General features: G+C 37.0%; 2 protein-coding genes across 2 annotated transcripts in view; both read left to right on the top strand.

Moving 5' to 3' along the window:
• Nucleotides 1-420: 420 nt before the first annotated feature.
• Nucleotides 421-10,166, top strand: LOC120551212 (5-hydroxytryptamine receptor 3A-like). Its single transcript, XM_039788462.1, has 12 exons — nt 421-539; nt 789-851; nt 3,526-3,576; nt 4,456-4,625; nt 5,567-5,611; nt 5,749-5,858; nt 5,986-6,155; nt 6,334-6,494; nt 8,161-8,371; nt 8,490-8,666; nt 8,829-8,914; nt 9,363-10,166. The coding sequence occupies exons 1-12, from the start codon at nt 500-502 to the stop codon at nt 9,588-9,590; spliced, it is 1,512 nt and encodes a 503-aa protein (XP_039644396.1). The 5' UTR covers nt 421-499; the 3' UTR covers nt 9,591-10,166.
• A 2,238-nt stretch (nt 10,167-12,404) lies between these two features.
• LOC120551213 (5-hydroxytryptamine receptor 3A-like) overlaps nt 12,405-17,702 on the top strand; it is a 20,931-nt gene continuing 15,633 nt past the window's right edge. Inside the window, exons 1-4 of the mRNA XM_039788463.1 lie at nt 12,405-12,475; nt 13,356-13,433; nt 14,066-14,140; nt 15,605-15,762. Of these exons, the coding sequence (XP_039644397.1) occupies nt 12,436-12,475; nt 13,356-13,433; nt 14,066-14,140; nt 15,605-15,762 (351 nt within the window). The 5' untranslated portion in view covers nt 12,405-12,435. The remainder of the gene's footprint in view (nt 12,476-13,355; nt 13,434-14,065; nt 14,141-15,604; nt 15,763-17,702) is intronic.

Raw genomic sequence — 17,702 nt, 5'->3', positions numbered from 1 at the left:
AGCGCAGATTGTGAGGAACAGGATGTTTGGTGGAAAAAAAGAGGGCAAGAAATGAACTGTGACCTGGAAGGGATGGGAAAGCTTGGCGCTGTAATCCTCAATCACAACTGAGATTAGTTGTAAATTTTTTGTAAAAAAATGTAAATGCTTGACACAAGAGTCCATTCAGATGCAGCACAGACATTAAACTACTCAAATGGGGAAACCAAACAGCAACAACAGTGCAGGAAGTGAGAATTAAACTGCTTTTGGTATTATAGCAAAATTGATCTGCCCACTAAGTGTCAAGGGTGTTGGCAGTTCCTGGGAGCTTTATTGCATTAGGCATGTTTCTATCGTTATAATAATGAGATTTAAAAATAAATAAATAAAGGGTTGGTTATAAACTTTGCCCGTCCCTCTTCTAGTTCAAGGCAGTGATATTATTACTGACAGAATCATTTTCAGGCAGCACAGAGAGGACCGGGATGCTCATTAACTGTTCAGACCTCTTAGAGTCATGATGCTTGCAGGTTTCCTCTTTCTGCTCCTCCTCACAGGTAAGCTGGAACAATTCTGTACGATGCATGCAGGTGTGAAACTTGTGTTGTCACCCCAATACAATTAAGGTGAATGGAGTTGTAGTTTAATTAAATATATATTTCCAAAAACTTTCACAGTGTGGTAAGTGGATAATTTGGGTAATTTGAGTAATGGGGACACTTCTTGGAAAGATATGTTGCAATTCATTTTTGTGTGTGCATGAAAATAATATTGAATCCAAATAGCTGTATACTCTTTTCTGTCAGGTGGAAGTCCCATTTGTTTCCCAGACCAAGCAGAGCCTTGTAACGTTCAACAGATTGAGGAAAGTATGTACAGAAATTATCACTCCAAAAGTGCACAGAAATTATATGTATTATTATTTATTCCTGTAGTCTTGATTACGGAATCTCAAAGACCGTTAAAACCTACCAGAACTAAGGACGTGATGAAAATTTACTTTAGTATTTTCTGATTTATGAAGTGATGAAAAGAGATAAAATTCCCTGTGTAAAAACCTTAGACTCTAATATGTTAACCACAGCAAACAATCATTTTGAACCTGGCTTTATCCAATGTTTAGAATTCTGTTTTGGAAATATATGCAAACTAGCAGCTAAATTTAACAAGATCATTTGTATATTAACACATTGTGTTGTAATGTAACGGAGTACAAATACTTTGTTACTGTACTTAAGTAGAAATTGCACGTATCTGTACTTTACTTCGCTATTTAAATTTATGTCAACTTTCACTTTTACTCCACAACATTTCCTAGATAAAATGTATACTTTTACTCCGTTATATTTCCACTAAGCATCTTCGTTACTCGTTAATAAAAAATAAAATTAGAAGAAATGTGTGCGACAGCAATAAGGGAGGTTTGGCAATCACTGCTCCTAGATTGCATTATGCACGCTCCGCACGCCGCGCGCTCTATTTCAGCGCTTGTTTGTTGCTAAAGGAGGAAGAGGACCCACAACTGAAACCGCCATGAGCACCTAATGGAGGACCTCCCGTTATCGTAGACGACCAGGCTCGACATAAGCAATGGCCCGATGGCCCGGGGCCAGTAAAAACGTATGTCGGGCTGGTTGCAGCCACAGTCACTGGTGTGTGCGTTACTTAACGCAGCACATGTACTGACTGGAAACGTTACCGAGGATTATTTACTGCCGATGGCGCAGATGAACTAATGCTACACTCGTTACTGTAAGTAGGTAGCCTACAATAAAACCTCCATGACTAAAGAGTCAATACTTATCAATAACCCACGTACCTGTTCTACAGGCAGAAACACGTAGAAACCCATATCTCAGTCTGCGCTGTCCACTCTCGTCCACCGCGCTGTGCAAACACAGCTCTACTCTGCAAATAGCGACTTTACAAACGAGCTAAAATGAAAGATGTCAGTTTGTAGTCTAACTGTCTTAATTTGCAACCAATCTTGAACTTTGGACAAACTCTTGTAAACGTAGCTGTTGTCTAAACGAGGCTGGAGCGGTAAACCTATGGATGTATTTTAAGACCAAAACAAATACATGTGGCTACTTAATATGCAGGTGAATGACGATGTTGCCGGTGGTATTATTTAGCAACAGAATTGTCTTATTTCAAATTAGGCATGCAGGACTAATCTGAGATCATTTAGCCTCATTCCTATCTAGTTATCATTATGGATTTTCCATGTTTTTAGGGGTTTGCTTACTAATGTAAAAAATATAGCATTAATTTAGTAAGAAAGTGAAAATATCAAACAAGATGATCGTATAAGGTATAATTTTATTTTCTTTATTTGAAAGTCCGGCCCCTGGAGTGTCTGCTTAAAAAAGAATTCTGGCCCTTGGAAAAATGTAGTTGATGACCCCTGGTCTAGCTTTGCTGCTAATGGCACAACATCCAGTGGCAGTGGCTAGCTGGGTTAGAACCATTTTCTAAAGCATAGGTGCAGCGTATATTTTCCTGCTTTTTTGTCCTTTTCCAATCACACCTATGATATTTCTTTCAGGGCCAGTAAAAATGTAGAAGGGGCCAGCAAAACTCTGGGATTTTTTTTTATGTTGAGCCCTGCGACCACCCCGACGATAGTGGTGAACTCGGTGAACAGGGTAGTGGTGAAGATAACGTCATACACCCGTGTTGCAAGAAATGTTTCTGTACATTGATGTCAGCTCTAAAAATATGCTGTTTGTTCCCTTGAACTTAAGAGAATTGTGCCTGAAAAGTCCAAGAACAGAATGTGATTTTGATTTGATGAGTGAGATTAAGAAGATATGGGAACCCTGAATATGCTTTATGCTTTACTATAAGAAAGCCACAATAAAAGTTCTAACCGCTTGCTTTAAAAAAAAAAAAAACTTTTACTTTTTCTTCAAATACTTAAGTACATTAAATATCAGAAAATTACTTTTGATACTTAAGTACAGTATCAGATACTTTAAGACATTTACTTAAGTAATATTCTAAAAGGTAACTTTCACTTCTACCAAAGTCTTTTTCTAGTACGATACTTGTACTGTTACTCAAGTATTGCTTTCTAGTACTTTATACAACACTGAACACATAACATTAGAAAAAAACTTATAATACAAACAGTATAGTCTTAATGCGGAGAAATTGAAATTTTAAATTGAATGGTGATATCTCTTAGTTAAAATATTTGGTAACTTGAAGGTATCTACATAAGAGTGACATGATACTGTCATGAACACATGACACTGTCATTGACACAGTCATCCCACATGAACTCAAACCCTAACTCTAACCCTAACCATAACCATAAACATAACTTGTCATGACAAAAACCAAATGATACTTACTAAAAGAAGCGTTATGTCATAAACGTTTATGACTTGTTTATAATGTTTATGACACTTTCATGACAGTGTCATGTCACTCAGATACCTTCAAGTGAAGTGTAACCAAATATTTTCCCTCTTCACCTGCAGTGTGTCACCTTAAACAGCTGTGACTGAATCAGACCTGTATACTCTTTTCTATCAGGTGGAGATACCCACAATAACACAAAGGCTCAAGGCAACTGTTCAAATAAAGGTATGCACAAACTACACAGTATTATATGTATGAATTATTTTATTTTTTTACTGTAGCCTTAATTATGACAGTTATACATCCTGAAACTTAAGTCTGTTTTTAACTATTGAGTTTCTGTTTGTAATAATAAAAATGTATAATAAATGTATAAAATTAAGTTGCATATTAAACTGGGCCTACAATAACGTGTAGGGCAGCTTAAAGCCTTTATACATACATTTTTTGCATAGAATACTAAGCTATTAAAATAGCCTAATAATTGTTGTCATGATTTTATAAATATATATAAATGTGGCACAGTGAATCCTTAAGATTACCTGTATCTGTGGATGGCTACCCTAGTCACTACAGTACCTTACCTATAGGCCAGTAAGCCTATCATCAGTGGGGATTTATATTTTGCTAATAATATGTTAGATTCATGTTAAGACTTTTTAATTTTTGAAAAAACTTAATAATAATTGGAGGCCCCCCCTGCATTGACTCTAAGAAGATCCCTGATTTAGACAATGTGTACCGGATGGATCTCAAATAGAGAGGCCTTTAAATGACTGCGAAAGCTCACATTTAAAAATCATTAGTGGGCTGATGACATAAACACCCGCAGTCCTGCCAACGCCCATCTCATAATAGCCTTTCACTGACCACAATCCCTGGATATTACTGCAGATATTTGTCAGATGGTGTTTTCCAAGGTTTGATAATGAATAGATACCTACCCACAGAGCCTATTGTTTGCCTATTGTTTGTCATTTCTTCTAAATTATAAGTAATCATGAATACATACAGTGTATCTGAAAAATAAGAGCATTGAAGCATTTCTTTATTTTTTAAGAAAAAACTCTTTGACTGAGATTGTGTCTTAAAATCTTCCAATAGAGCTGGACTCTGGAGAAAATTCTGGGAAAGGCTGTGGTTATCAGGATGTTTTAAACTACCTGAAACTGACCAAAAACAACGATAGGTACACCATGACTCGACCTGTTAAAAACTTTACAACGTCTACACAGGTACACCTGCAAATGGCGATCTATGGCATCCTAGATGTGGTAAGTTTTTTAAATTAAGCTTTACATTTTTTTTTATTTTCTTTTTAATGATAAGGATTATTTCCTTTTGCTGAGGAGGCTATGTTTTTTTTTTATTGAACTCTCAGAACTAGAGACATTATGTGGAAATCAAGACCATGTGCCCAGGAGCATGTGATTAGCTTTTGAAAAAATAAATCTTATTGCAGTTAGCGATGATTGTTGATACTCAATTGCTGGACAAATGACAACACCCAAATTATTGATCACTAACATGCTAGTTAACATCAGTAATTAAACTTAAACAGCTAATGTGAGCCGAAACTGTCTGCGAGCTTCTCATGTACTGTATGGTAATTCCTCTAATGTGGGACAGTAAGTCGCGTGGTTATGACACAATCGTTAGCCTATTTTTTTACAAAAACGTCTGCTAGGGAGCCATAACATGAGGTACAAGGTAGTGGAGTCTTTTATACACTGTCGTGTTTCTTTAGAAATAAACAATGGTCAAATAGAGTCTTTAAATGCTTCAGATGTAAAGTTATTCGCTGTCCCAGTGGTGCCAAAATTAATGGCAGTCAATGGAATGCTGGTGGTAGGTGTGGTGTAACTCTTTGCCTCGGATGAATAAATACAGCTTCATAGTCTTATCAGGTTACTGTCCTAAATTGGGTTTACACAGGTACATGTCATCTATTCCAACTTGTCTGGCAAAAGTAGCACCTGAAGCTGATGGCTTTCCTAAAACATTTCAGGTGTGCTTAGATTTGGCATGTATTAACTGAAATGTTGTTTGTCCTTGTCCCTGTGTTATATAAAGTCTTATGTTTGAGGGCTGTATTTTATAATAAAACCAGCATAGTGCTGTGTTTAATGACAGTTTTGCTGTATGGTCAGCCACAATATTCATTGAATTGTGCAGCAGGAAAGACTTACACACATACTTTTTTCTTTACTCATAGAGAGAGATTGACCAGACCTTCGTTCCTTATGTTTGGATTTATATGGTGAGTTCTCTCTGAGATCAACATCAGCTTTCTGATCATTCGTACCTGTTCATCAGAGTGGAAACTGAAATATTTCTTTTCATTCTTTTCACTTCTTCTTCCTTTATTCTTGATCCCCTCCATGTTAACATGTGTAGAAATGGCGAAATGAACACATTAGGTGGTGTCCACTTAATTATTGTGGAATTGAACAGGTGGTAGTTCCTACTGAATTATTGTGGAAGCCAGATCTAACTATTGAAGAGATGTAAGTTTGAAGTTTTGTACATGCTCTCACACTCACAAATCCACATACACTCACAATGGTTATTAGTGATAGAGCGTCAGACTGTTTAGAAAGTCGTTAGATAAAAAACATCAATGTTTGTTATCAGGACAGAGAAGGACAAGGCCCCTCCGAGTCCTTATCTTACCATTGACTGGAAAGGTGATGTCACACTGAGGAACGACCTGATGATAGTCAGCTCGTGCAAGATGCAAGTTTACAAATTTCCCTTTGACATTCAGAGCTGCAACCTCTCTTTTAAGTCTGCTGCGTATTCTGGTGAGCTTGTAACCAATTTTAAAAGTTGTAGACATTCAATCTTAAATGTGCGTTTTGCGTTTAAATGCATGTGTGCTGTGATCACTTTGATCACACTGAACAGTTTATCACCACCACTTACATTCCTTCTTTGTTGACCTGATAAGAAAAAAAGTTTAATTTTTATTTTCTACCTCAGATGACGAAATAATGTTTGAAACCATCGAAGATGTTTTCAAAAACACAGAGTGGACTCACCAGTTGATGCGGACCCAGTACGAGTGGTTGTTCATATCCTTGACAGTTAACAACAAAACTGTCAACGATCTTATCTACAACAAAAGCATGATTGTTTACACTGTAAGTATTGAGAAAATGTTCCTGCTAAAAAGTTTTCTTTCAGAAAAAATCAATGTGTATACTTTTTTTCTTCTTCTTTTTTTTAAAATCTCTTTATTGAGTTTTTCCAAGACATGCACCAAATGCATTGCACCAGCAGCAAACCCTTACAGAACTAGCAATGGAACAGGCAGCAACTGAAACCTTAAAGGAGTAATTAAATTGTGACAGGAAGGCCCCCTCCCCTATGAATGTACACATATAGTACATGCATAGCCACACACCCGCACACACACACACACACACACACACACACACACACACACACACACACACACACACACACACACACACACACGTAATATACAAATGTATACATACATACACCCATATACTATACATATACACTCGTAAATGTACATACACACACATAACTAATGGATGTTATACTGGGCGTGAGAGATAAGGGCAGAAAAGAAGTTAAAAAATAGAACAAAAAAGGAACCAACATGGCATCAACAGTGATTCAGGAAAAAGTAGCGATACACTATGGATTACAACTTGACACGACTGGTCAGGCACATGAGGTTTGTAAATCAATTCATGACTGCTGAGTTATCAAACATTTGTCAAAAAGACTCTCTCTTGATTGGCAAGCTTATATAGAAGGCCTTCCATGTGGATTACATTGCCAAGTTGACTGTGTATGATCTTGAATTGTATAAGCCGATGTCTGGCATTTATGGAACTTTCGTATACCATTGCAAGAATTGCACTCCAAGTACCAACAGTAATTTCAGCTCCCATTTCTTCTTCCTTATGTTAGCATCAGATAGGGTTACATGGGCTAGCAAAAGTAAGTATAGAAACGAGATTGACCCCTTGCTGTTAGTGTTGTGACGATTAAGGCAGGTGAGGATGGTGTTTTTAGGTTTGTTTTCGTAGCCTGGGAAATGAGCTCTAACATAATTTTATCAGATAAAATTCAACAAAACATTTATTAATCTCTGCTGCTGGTGCTGGACAAAAAAAGGAAATGTATGTGGAATGAATGTAAAGTCCGCACAACGGCTCAATGCTCCGAAAAATACTTTAGTAAGGCACACAACGTTTCGGCCCACAATCTGGCCTTCCTCACCTGTTGTGAGGTAATTAACTTGCCAGATTTGATTTTGTGAATGGCACGGGAGGCTTGTTTAACAGATGTAACAACATGTTTGATTCTGAACAAATAAGACATTCTGCAATGCTAAGATAATACTAAATAATTTATACAGAAAGTCAAAAGTATTACTTTGGGAGTTTTTGACTTTGATAAAAGTAGTACCAGGGGAGAGGGATCCTCCAAACTACCAGGATGCCGCAGGTCCTATATGACCTAGAGACAGTGGCCACTGGCCAGCTGCCTTTAGTTCCTTGATAACCTCCTGCTCTACCCAACCAGGAACCTGCAACGCTTAAAGACAACACACTCACAGCACAGCAGCAACAAAGCACATGTGATGTTTAAAGTTATCATTTGATACATTGTTAACTTACAGGTATATGTCAATGATTGCCACTTTAAGTAAATCATTTAAAAGCTTCCTCAACTACCACAGACGTGAGCAGAGACCTTGTTGATGCAACCTGGGCACCACAGAGTTTTCCTTTGACTAAAGTATTTGAACCACCTAATCCTTACTAGATCAAGATGAGGAGGCGGTCTGTCCTCTACATCGCCAACTTCTTGGTACCCATCATGTTCTTCTTTTGTCTGGACTTGGCCTCATTCCTGATCTCGGACAGCGGGGGGGAGAAGCTCGGCTTCAAGGTCACTGTGCTGCTTGCTGTCACTGTGATGCAGCTTCTTCTCAATGAGATTCTGCCTTCGTCGTCAGACAGGGTTCCTCTTATAGGTAAAGAAGCTCAGAGTTTTGCCTTTATTTGACGGTACTTCATGTGAGCTTGAACAGCACATGGACTGAGTCAATGTGGTTATTCTTCTACATTAATGATGCTGCCTTCTCCCTTTAGCGGTCTACTGCATTGGGATGTTTAGTTTGATGATGCTAAGCCTCCTGGAGACAATTGTGGTGATGCATCTAATGGAGAAAGACTCTGCATCCCAAGACAATGAGGCAGATAGAGACCAAAGCCTGAGTGAGGACTGTAACAAAAAGGGCAAAGTCAGCTTGCAAAACCATGATGGAGGTGAGATTAAAAATAAATTCTACAAACCTCGCTGATTGTTCAGTTTGCTAGTGCTACTTATATTCACTGCTATGATTTGAATACTCACAGACACAATTACAACTTACAATACATAATGGTGATGCTACAACTGTCTTTATTGTGTCAAACATATGCTTTCAGAGATGAAGAAATGGACTCACTGTGCTTGTGTTTGTGACGTGTCTGCTGATGAACCTCCATCTGAACTGCTGTCATTGGCTAGAGAGGTTAGGAGCGGTTGCACTTTAAAGGGTTGGTTCACCCAAATAAAAATAAAAAAACATTTATAGATCAAGTATAAAAAAAAAAGTATGAAACATTTCAGCAGTTTGTTCTTCTGTGACAAAGATTATGTTTTTGAGCAAGGGTTGTTGCTGTTGAATTTCTTTGTTGTTGAATTTTTAAATACATTGAGCATGATAAACAAAATTGAAAAACATTGTTTGGGAAGAAGACAGAAATCTCAGGGATAGATATCAAAAACAACCCCAAAACTATCTGCACAAACAAGATAACAGAAGGAGTGAGTCAAAAAATGTTTGTTGGTTATTAAGATGAATCAACCCTTTTATTCTCATCACAATGGACACAAAACATGAATGTTAAATGTAGCAGCTTACAATCCTATATGGTCCATAATCGTATTAATTACAAGTAAAAAAAACACTTCTGCAGGGCAACAGCAGCCAACTGACGGATGAGTCCAATGCCTTGGAGAAGGTCTCAGATGAGCTGAGGGAGGTGCTCCTGCTCCTCAACAGCAGGAAGGAAGACGGGAAGCCCGGCTACTGGACCAGAGTGGCGAAAACAATCAACAAAGTTTTCTTCATTTTCTATGTCACAGTGACCAGTCTGTTTTTAATTGTTATCTTTATAAAATGGAACCATGCACCAGACGAGTAGTGGCAAAGTGTAAAAACAGTATTTAGACAATGCTAATCTAACACATATACTCTGTATTAGCCTATGACATCAATATGGTTGTATTATACAATTATTGTAATATTTGTATATATATATGAACAATTCTAATGTTTAATATGTCCATTAATACATAATCGAATACATAAAAATTCGGGTGTAGCTTTTTATGTATTCGATTATGTATTTAATGGACATATTAAACATTAGAATTGTTCATATATATATCCATTAAATACATAATTGAATACATAAAAATTCGGGTGTATTCAGGTTTAAAGAGCCATATCAAGTTATCTTGTAATGAAATGCAATGTAATCAATGCCTACTGTTTAAGTGTTTTGCTTGCTCATCCAGAATATTAAGCATGTATACTATATAACAAGTGTGCTTCTGTAGGCGTGTAAATGTGTTTCTTTTCTTTTATGGTTAGAGTAATGCATTTGCATTAAGCTACATTATGTATTCATGTGATGGAATTATACTCCTTTCATCTGGTTCTGAAAAATGCATGTATTAGACTTCATACTGCTTGAATAAACAATAAAGACAAAGAGTCTCTGTGTGTGTGCGTGTTTGTGTGTGTGTGTGTGTGTGTGTGTCTGTGCGTTAGTGCGTACGTGCGTGTATGTGTGACAAAGAAAAACCTATATACATATAAATGCATTAACAATAGTTTTCACAATTGTCAAAACTCTAATCACAATCCTTACACCACGTGGTGCATTCAGCACACCACTTTATGTGACCTGTACAATGAAATAATTAACTACTGTTTCAAATGTAAATAAATCCATCAATGAATAAATCACTGTCATCAACACAAAAGGTTCCTTTATCATTACTTAAACCAAAAATTTTATTTAGGCGGCTGAATAATATTGATGTCAGCCATGGCCCATGGCACACAATATACTTTCTCATTGTATGTACACACCAGTCAACCACAAATACATAAAGAATGCTTGTACAGAAAAAAAACATAACAGCAAAATTATCAGACAATACTGTACAATATATGAAAGAAAAAATAGATTATGCTGCAAATGTATCATCCTCGTGGTACTTCCAAGCTCCTCTCTGTTTGGCCACAACATTTAATCGACATCACACCTGATATCCTCCCTTGCAATGCAATGAGGGAAAATCTTTTGGCATGAAGCAGCCACTCCCTACAACAATGTGTTGGGATATTCTCAACTGTCACCTGTTTGGTTGGTCTAATTGTGAAGAAGTTGTATTGTTCCCCATCAAGCCTAACTCTAGCCATCTGACAACTTTTACTACAATACCACATAACAATTATGTATCTAATATATGTGTGACAGGTTATTGTGGTGGGCAGTTGCTCTATTTTGCATGAAGGGATTTATACAACAAACATATTACATTTGAGAGTAATATGATTCAATAGCAAATGAATGCAAACTTTTTTCAGGCATACTCAATGCATTTCGTGCCAAAGCAATGATAAATGACTATAGTCATGTGAACAACTGACCTAATGTTCTTATAAATAGTCATATAGTTTGACAAAGTGCCAAAGTGATTGAAAAAAAAAATTCAATATATATGATGTGTTCTGGTTAATAATTAAGTAAGAAAACTTTATTCATATAGCACTTATCACAGATAGTCATAAAGTGCTTCACTGGCCAAATAAATAAATACGTTAAAATAAGTTGATCACAATAAATCACAGTAAATCACAATAAATCACAAAAACATAAAATACATTGTTTGTAGATTCAACAATGTGGCTAACCGAACGCCTGACCAAAAGAGATATATCTTTAGCTGCTGTTAAAAAAATATCATCAGAGGCCGCCGATCCTAAAACATGAGGCAAAGCGTTCCACAGTCTAGGAGCCATTGCCTGACCATGGATGGATGGATGGATGGATGGATGGACGGACGGATGGATGGATGGATGGATGGATGGATGGATGGATGGATATTTACATAGATGCATGTTATTAATCCAAAATTGGGAAATGACTGTTACAGTGGCTAGTTACGAGGACACACACATGCAGTAAATACAAATAATAAATAACATAAAAATAAGATAAGCAATACCAAGAACACCTACTCAAAATATACTCAGAGGAATGAAAAGAATGCACATTAATACACAAGTGTAGAACAAAAATATACAATCTACATAGATAACAAAATAAAATATGTATTGCAATATTAAATATGAAGTAGGCCTAAACAATGTGCAAGCATTATAGTGCAATGTGTGAGGTGAGGTAATGAGAGTGTTATCTTACTCTCTCAGCTGTGAATTATTTACACAGTTTGAGAGGGTGGTCAAAGTTATCCATGATAGATAACAGTTTGTTAAGTGACCTCCTCTCCACCACAGCTTTGAATGTTTCCTGTTTGCACCCAATAACAGTTTGTTCAGTCTGTTTGGGATGGAAAGGCTTGGGGCAGTAACCAGTCACACCTGAGATTAGTTGTATATTTATTGTAAATAAATCTAAGTTGGAGTTTGTTTCCTTTCAGACGCAGCTCCTACGTTGAACTAACTTGAGAAACTAAACAGCAACAACAGCGGCGACGAGAAGTATACTGCTTGTTGGTTTGATAACAAAATTGATCTGCCCACAGAGGGCAAAGTGTCGAGGGGGTTGGCCGTTCCTGAGAGCTTAGTTGCATTAGGAGTGTTAGACTAATGAGATTTAAAAATAAAGTGTTGGTCGTAAAATGTGCCCATCCCTTTTCCAGTACAAGGCAGTGATGTTATTATTGCCTTAAACGTTTCCAGACAACACAGAGGACCGTGATGCTCATTAACTGTTCAGACCTCTTAGAGTCATGATGCTTGCAGGTTTCATCTTTCTGCTCCTCGTCACAGGTAAGCTGGAACAATTCAATACGATACATGCGCTGCAGTGGAGCTAAAATATTATTTCTAGATCATATGGCCAGAAATATTTTTCACTTGATAGTGAATTTGAATCATTTAAATTTGAATGGCTCAGCTTGAATAATTGGAAAAAAACTGAATTTAAATAGCATTATTTGAAAGTTTAACAAGTTAATAAACACTAATAAATTCAATTTTAAATAAAGCTATTCAGATTCAGATTTCCAATGCATTAGTCAAATTAAACCATATAAATTCAAATTGTGTGATTTAAATTCAGTTTAGCTAAACACATTTCTGCCCATAGGAGCAATCCTGCTGCTTGTTAGTTTAATTAAACAACCTCATTTTATTTTGAACAGTGTCATCGGAATTGTAAAAGAAAAAAGGAATATGAACATTAATGCTTCAGTTCATATAATTATTAACTAACCTTCACTTGTGTGCAGATTTTATGAGTTTTGTCTGTGTTTCCACCCCAATACAATGGTGAATGGAGTTTTTTTGTGATACAGCAAAAAAATGAAACAACAAACAGTACTTCTAAAGGCAATATCTATTTTTAAAAAGTGTGGTATGCGGATAATTCAGAGTAACAGGGACACTGTTCCTGGAAAGAGATGTTGCTGTTGACATTTTAAATTGCCATTTTACTTCAAACCAGTTTACACCCACCAAAACTAAGTGAGAAGATACTTGTTTGGTACATTTTGTTTACTGGTTTTTAACATTTCTTATTGTTATATTCTTCATGTCAAACGATAGGATTTAAAAATTGTGTTCTGAGAGAACTTTTGCTAACAGTTTAGCAACACTTTAAACTGCTGTAATTGAATCAGAATAAGACCTGTAAATTCTTTTCTGTCAGGTGGAAGTACCTCCAATTACACAGAGCAACCAGAGCTTCCTGGCAATCAACAGATGTTCAATTACAGCTTTGAGGAAAGTATGTACAGGAAACTAACACTCCAAAAGTGAACTTTATTAAATGTGTAAACATACAATATACTTACATACTACAGTACTGCTGAGTACTTGGGTTCAATCTCCATTCCAGGCAGGGCTTTTCTGTGTGAAGTTTGCATGTTCTCCCTGTGTTTATGTGGGTTTTCTCTGGCATGCTCTTTTCCTCCCACCACCAAAAACATGTAGAGTATGTAAGGTTAATGCTCCTGTTAGTGCCACTGACCAAAAAGGCACTGGCAAAAAGAACTGGAGTTGTTTATCAGGTGTCTGTGCTGTTTCTATGTATCGCTTGGGTTAAATGCAGAGGACACATTTCATTTCTCTGTGTATGCTTAGAAATGACAATAAAGAACCCTTTAACCTTTATTCCTGTAGCCTTAATTAAGGATTTCTCAAAACTAATTAAAACTCTCCAGAGCAAAGTGAGAACATATTCATTCAGTAAATTTTGTTTATTGAAAATATAATTTTTTTTAAATCAAATTTTAGAATGTCAATAGATAAGATTGACAAGATTTCAAAATTGTATTCGGAGAGAGCTTTTGCTAACAGTTAAAAACACTTTAAACTGCTACAGTTTAAAGGTTAGATTTTTATACTCTTTTCTGTCAGGTGGAAGTACCTCCAATTACACTGCAACATTACAACCAGAGCTTCAAGAAAACTCCAATCAGAGCCTTAAGAACGGTATGTACTAACAAATACTACACAAGCGCACAGTAATTATATGTATAAATAGTTTTTAAGCTATTAAGTCTTGAAACACAAGACGCTTTTTGGATGTTTTTTGCGACGGTTTTTGTATTTAGTAATCCTGTATTTAAGTAAAACATGTTATTGGTGTAAACAGCAAATATAAAAAGTAATGTAAATGAAATATGTGATCATTATCACACAGAAAGGCAGACCTGACATTTACATTCTTGGAATCATCTGACATTCATCATTCTTACATCTTACATTTTTCTTATACTGGTATATATACATATATTTGTAAAAACAGCTTCTCTAAAATTGAACAAACAAACACTGTGACATTATATTTTTATATTCTTATTTCAGATCTCTCATCAAAACAATCCTACACCAATTGGCTTTATATTCTGGGGATTGGACACAAAAATATGACTTAGTAAATAAATAAAAACAGAGATATCTGTTTTTGCAAATTAACCACATATGCAACTGCAACTGAATCAGGCTTTCAAGAACAGTTCTGAGTGCTGCTGGCTTTTTATCAACATGCATTTGGTGCCATATAGCAGATGGATCTCAAATGGAGAGCCTACTTAGTCTAGGCGTACTGTAAAAATGGTCACATTTAAAAATCCTTTTATGGTCGAGAAGGGCTGGTCCACATGCAGCCAACCCCCATCTCTTGATGGCCTTTGTGTGACCACAATCACTGCACATTATCATGGATGTATAATAGGCATATTACTCAAACACCATAAACAGCCTATGATAATACTGCAGATATTTGTGGGCTGTATTAATATTAAATGACTGAAAAACAAGACAGCTACAGCCATGCTAACAGGTCTGTGAAGTTGCACTTAGGCCCATCGGCGCTTTGAGCTAAATGCTAACATCATCATGCTAACATGTTTACAGTGACAATGCTAACATACAGGCATAATAATAACCATATTCACCATCTTAGTTTAGCTTTAGCTTAGTTAGCTTAGTTTTTAACATGCTAACATTTGCTATATAGCACAACAGCTGAGACCGATGAGAATGTCCTATTTAAATTATTGAACACATTCAAAGTTTGACTTGATGAATGCACTAGAGGAAAGATTTAGAGATCACCAGAGTAATTACAATTAATCTTCTAGGTGACATAAATGTCTGAACCAATTTTAATGGTAATCCATGCAACAATGGAAATATTTTTTGGCCAAAATGATTGATCCACTGACAGATCAACATTACTATGTCGTTAGCATGGCTAAAAATTATCAAGTTCATATGATGAATTCAGAAGCAGTGGATCATTTTTTAATCATAAGTAACTGAGAAAACATAACTCAAACATAGGTGCTCTTAAGTTCTTATTTAAAGGAAAATTTGAGAGCATCATATTTCCTGATTTCTTCCCTTTTAAGAGAAAACTCTCATAGAGAATGTGTCTTGATGTTTTTGCAGTGAGTGGGGAGTCCTCCAAGGGTAACTGTACTTATCGGGATATTTTAAGGCATTTGAACTTAAAAGAAGGAAATGAGAACTCCATGACTCAGCCTGGTGGTGATAAATCACCCACAACAGTTTATCTGGAACTACTACTCTATGCCATTCTAGATGTGGTAAGTGGTTGATTATAATTATGAATTACAATAATGATTTCCTGTTGAGAAGGTTATATTCCAATTCCCTGTTTGTCTGTGACGTAACAGGACATCACAAAATCACATTTTATCTGCTCGAAAGTTAGTCCATGGGCCAAAAAACGAGTGATTTGTTTTAGGTGTTTACAGCACCTCCTTGTGGCCATTTATGAGGAACTTTATAAGTTTGCCTTTCATTAGTATGCATCACTAACCCTGGAAGTTCTGCCCTATGTTGGTCTAGATGTGTTAAGAGGTATAAACTTTTTAGGTTATTTTATATATATTTGTTTTATTTTTCAAAGGGAATTATAAATCACTCTGCCAAAGAGGGTATGTTTTTATTTGTCCGTTATTAGCAGGATATCTCAGAGTAATTCATTTTTAATACATTTTAATGTTGATATTTCAAAGTTTTCCTAGAATTGGTTGCCAAATTGGTGAATTTATTTTGCGCTTCTATCAAATTAGCTTAAAATGTTTTACTTGTCATTCTTGGTTGTGTTGCCAGGTGTATCTGCCCGGCTGGTCTTACAACCGACCAAGATGTGCTTAAGCGTTGCCAAAACAGAACACCGGGGGCAGGCTGGATCCTTTTCCAGTAAAGGATTTAGATTTGTAGGAGAGGGAAGGAAGTCCTATGTTGCTCTGTTGATAAAGCTCAACATATTTGACTCAATGCTCCACAACTCACTCCATGTGCTATCCTCAACTGAACACCATCCCACCTCATCCTGTGGCTTTTCAGGGCTTGACATATGGCTTTAGCACACCTGGCTTATTCTTGGTGGCACACAACCTTCACCACCATGTGTCGGCGTTCAGTTGGAGTAGCCTTCAGCCATGTAGGTTTTATTGCTCCCAGGCCAAAGCCCCCTCTGCCTTTTTGGACATGGCCCAGTATATTGCGGTGTCAGAGGGCCGATTTTGCATCCAGTACTGCTGTGTTCGTCCACCAGGCTAGAGATTGGCAGTGAAAGGGCGCCGTTGCTATAAAGCCCTATGCTGCTAAGGCATCTCAATAACCCAAGCCACTTACTTAGTTCACCAGTTTCTCCAGTAGGTTGTAGTGAGATAGAATGACCTAATAGACCTTTTTCACGGCAGACATGTTGACATGACATAGTAGGAAAAGCACAAAACCATTAATGATGGCTGCATTCCACTTAGGAGAGGCCCCTGATATGCTGACTCACTGAAATAGCTTACTGGGACACTTGATGGAACTGAGCCATCGTTAAGGTTATCAATTTCAGCTGTGCTTTTCCTACTATGACAAGTCAAAATGTCTGCTGTGAAAAAGGTCCATAGATGTAATTGGCCACTGGAGTTGGGGCAGCAGATATAATTAAAAGCACCAAAGCATCAGCTTCCATGGTAGAGCAGTGCTATTAATTTGCTTTATGCCACATATAGTATCCTGTCGGAGTTGTTCCACCTGCTCAGTGTCTTAGAGGTCGGCGTTGTACCATCATGTGAGGCTGATGATAGGCTTCTGCAGGACGGTTGGTATTGTCTCATCGTTGATGTGGAACCTTTCGTCGGTGAGCTGGCATTTTACAATGAACGTAACAATGAATGTTGGATTTGCTCTGTTTAATGTCTGTTTGTGCCCATTTGATGTTTTCCTGGAGTTTATCCAGCAGGTATTTAGTGCATGCTTTCATTGTTGTTATTGTGGTCTATCTATACCCTGATCAAGCATTCCCTTTCGACCACCCATTGTGATGCTCGGATGATGAGCTCCATTGCCATGGTGAATACCAAGGGAGAAATGGTACATTCATTATCCCTACCTCAAAGTGTTGCCAGGAGGAGGTGTTATCTTGTGTTGTGAGTGACTCAGAATTGGAGATCCTGGAAGTAAACTTTGACAAGGTTTGTGATGACCTCTGGGACTTGGAAGAAGCCGTCCACAC

Source organism: Perca fluviatilis, chromosome 21, assembly GCF_010015445.1.
Source record: "Perca fluviatilis chromosome 21, GENO_Pfluv_1.0, whole genome shotgun sequence".
NCBI classification, from domain to species: Eukaryota; Metazoa; Chordata; class Actinopteri; order Perciformes; family Percidae; genus Perca; species Perca fluviatilis.
This window is presented reverse-complemented; position numbering and strand designations above follow the sequence as displayed.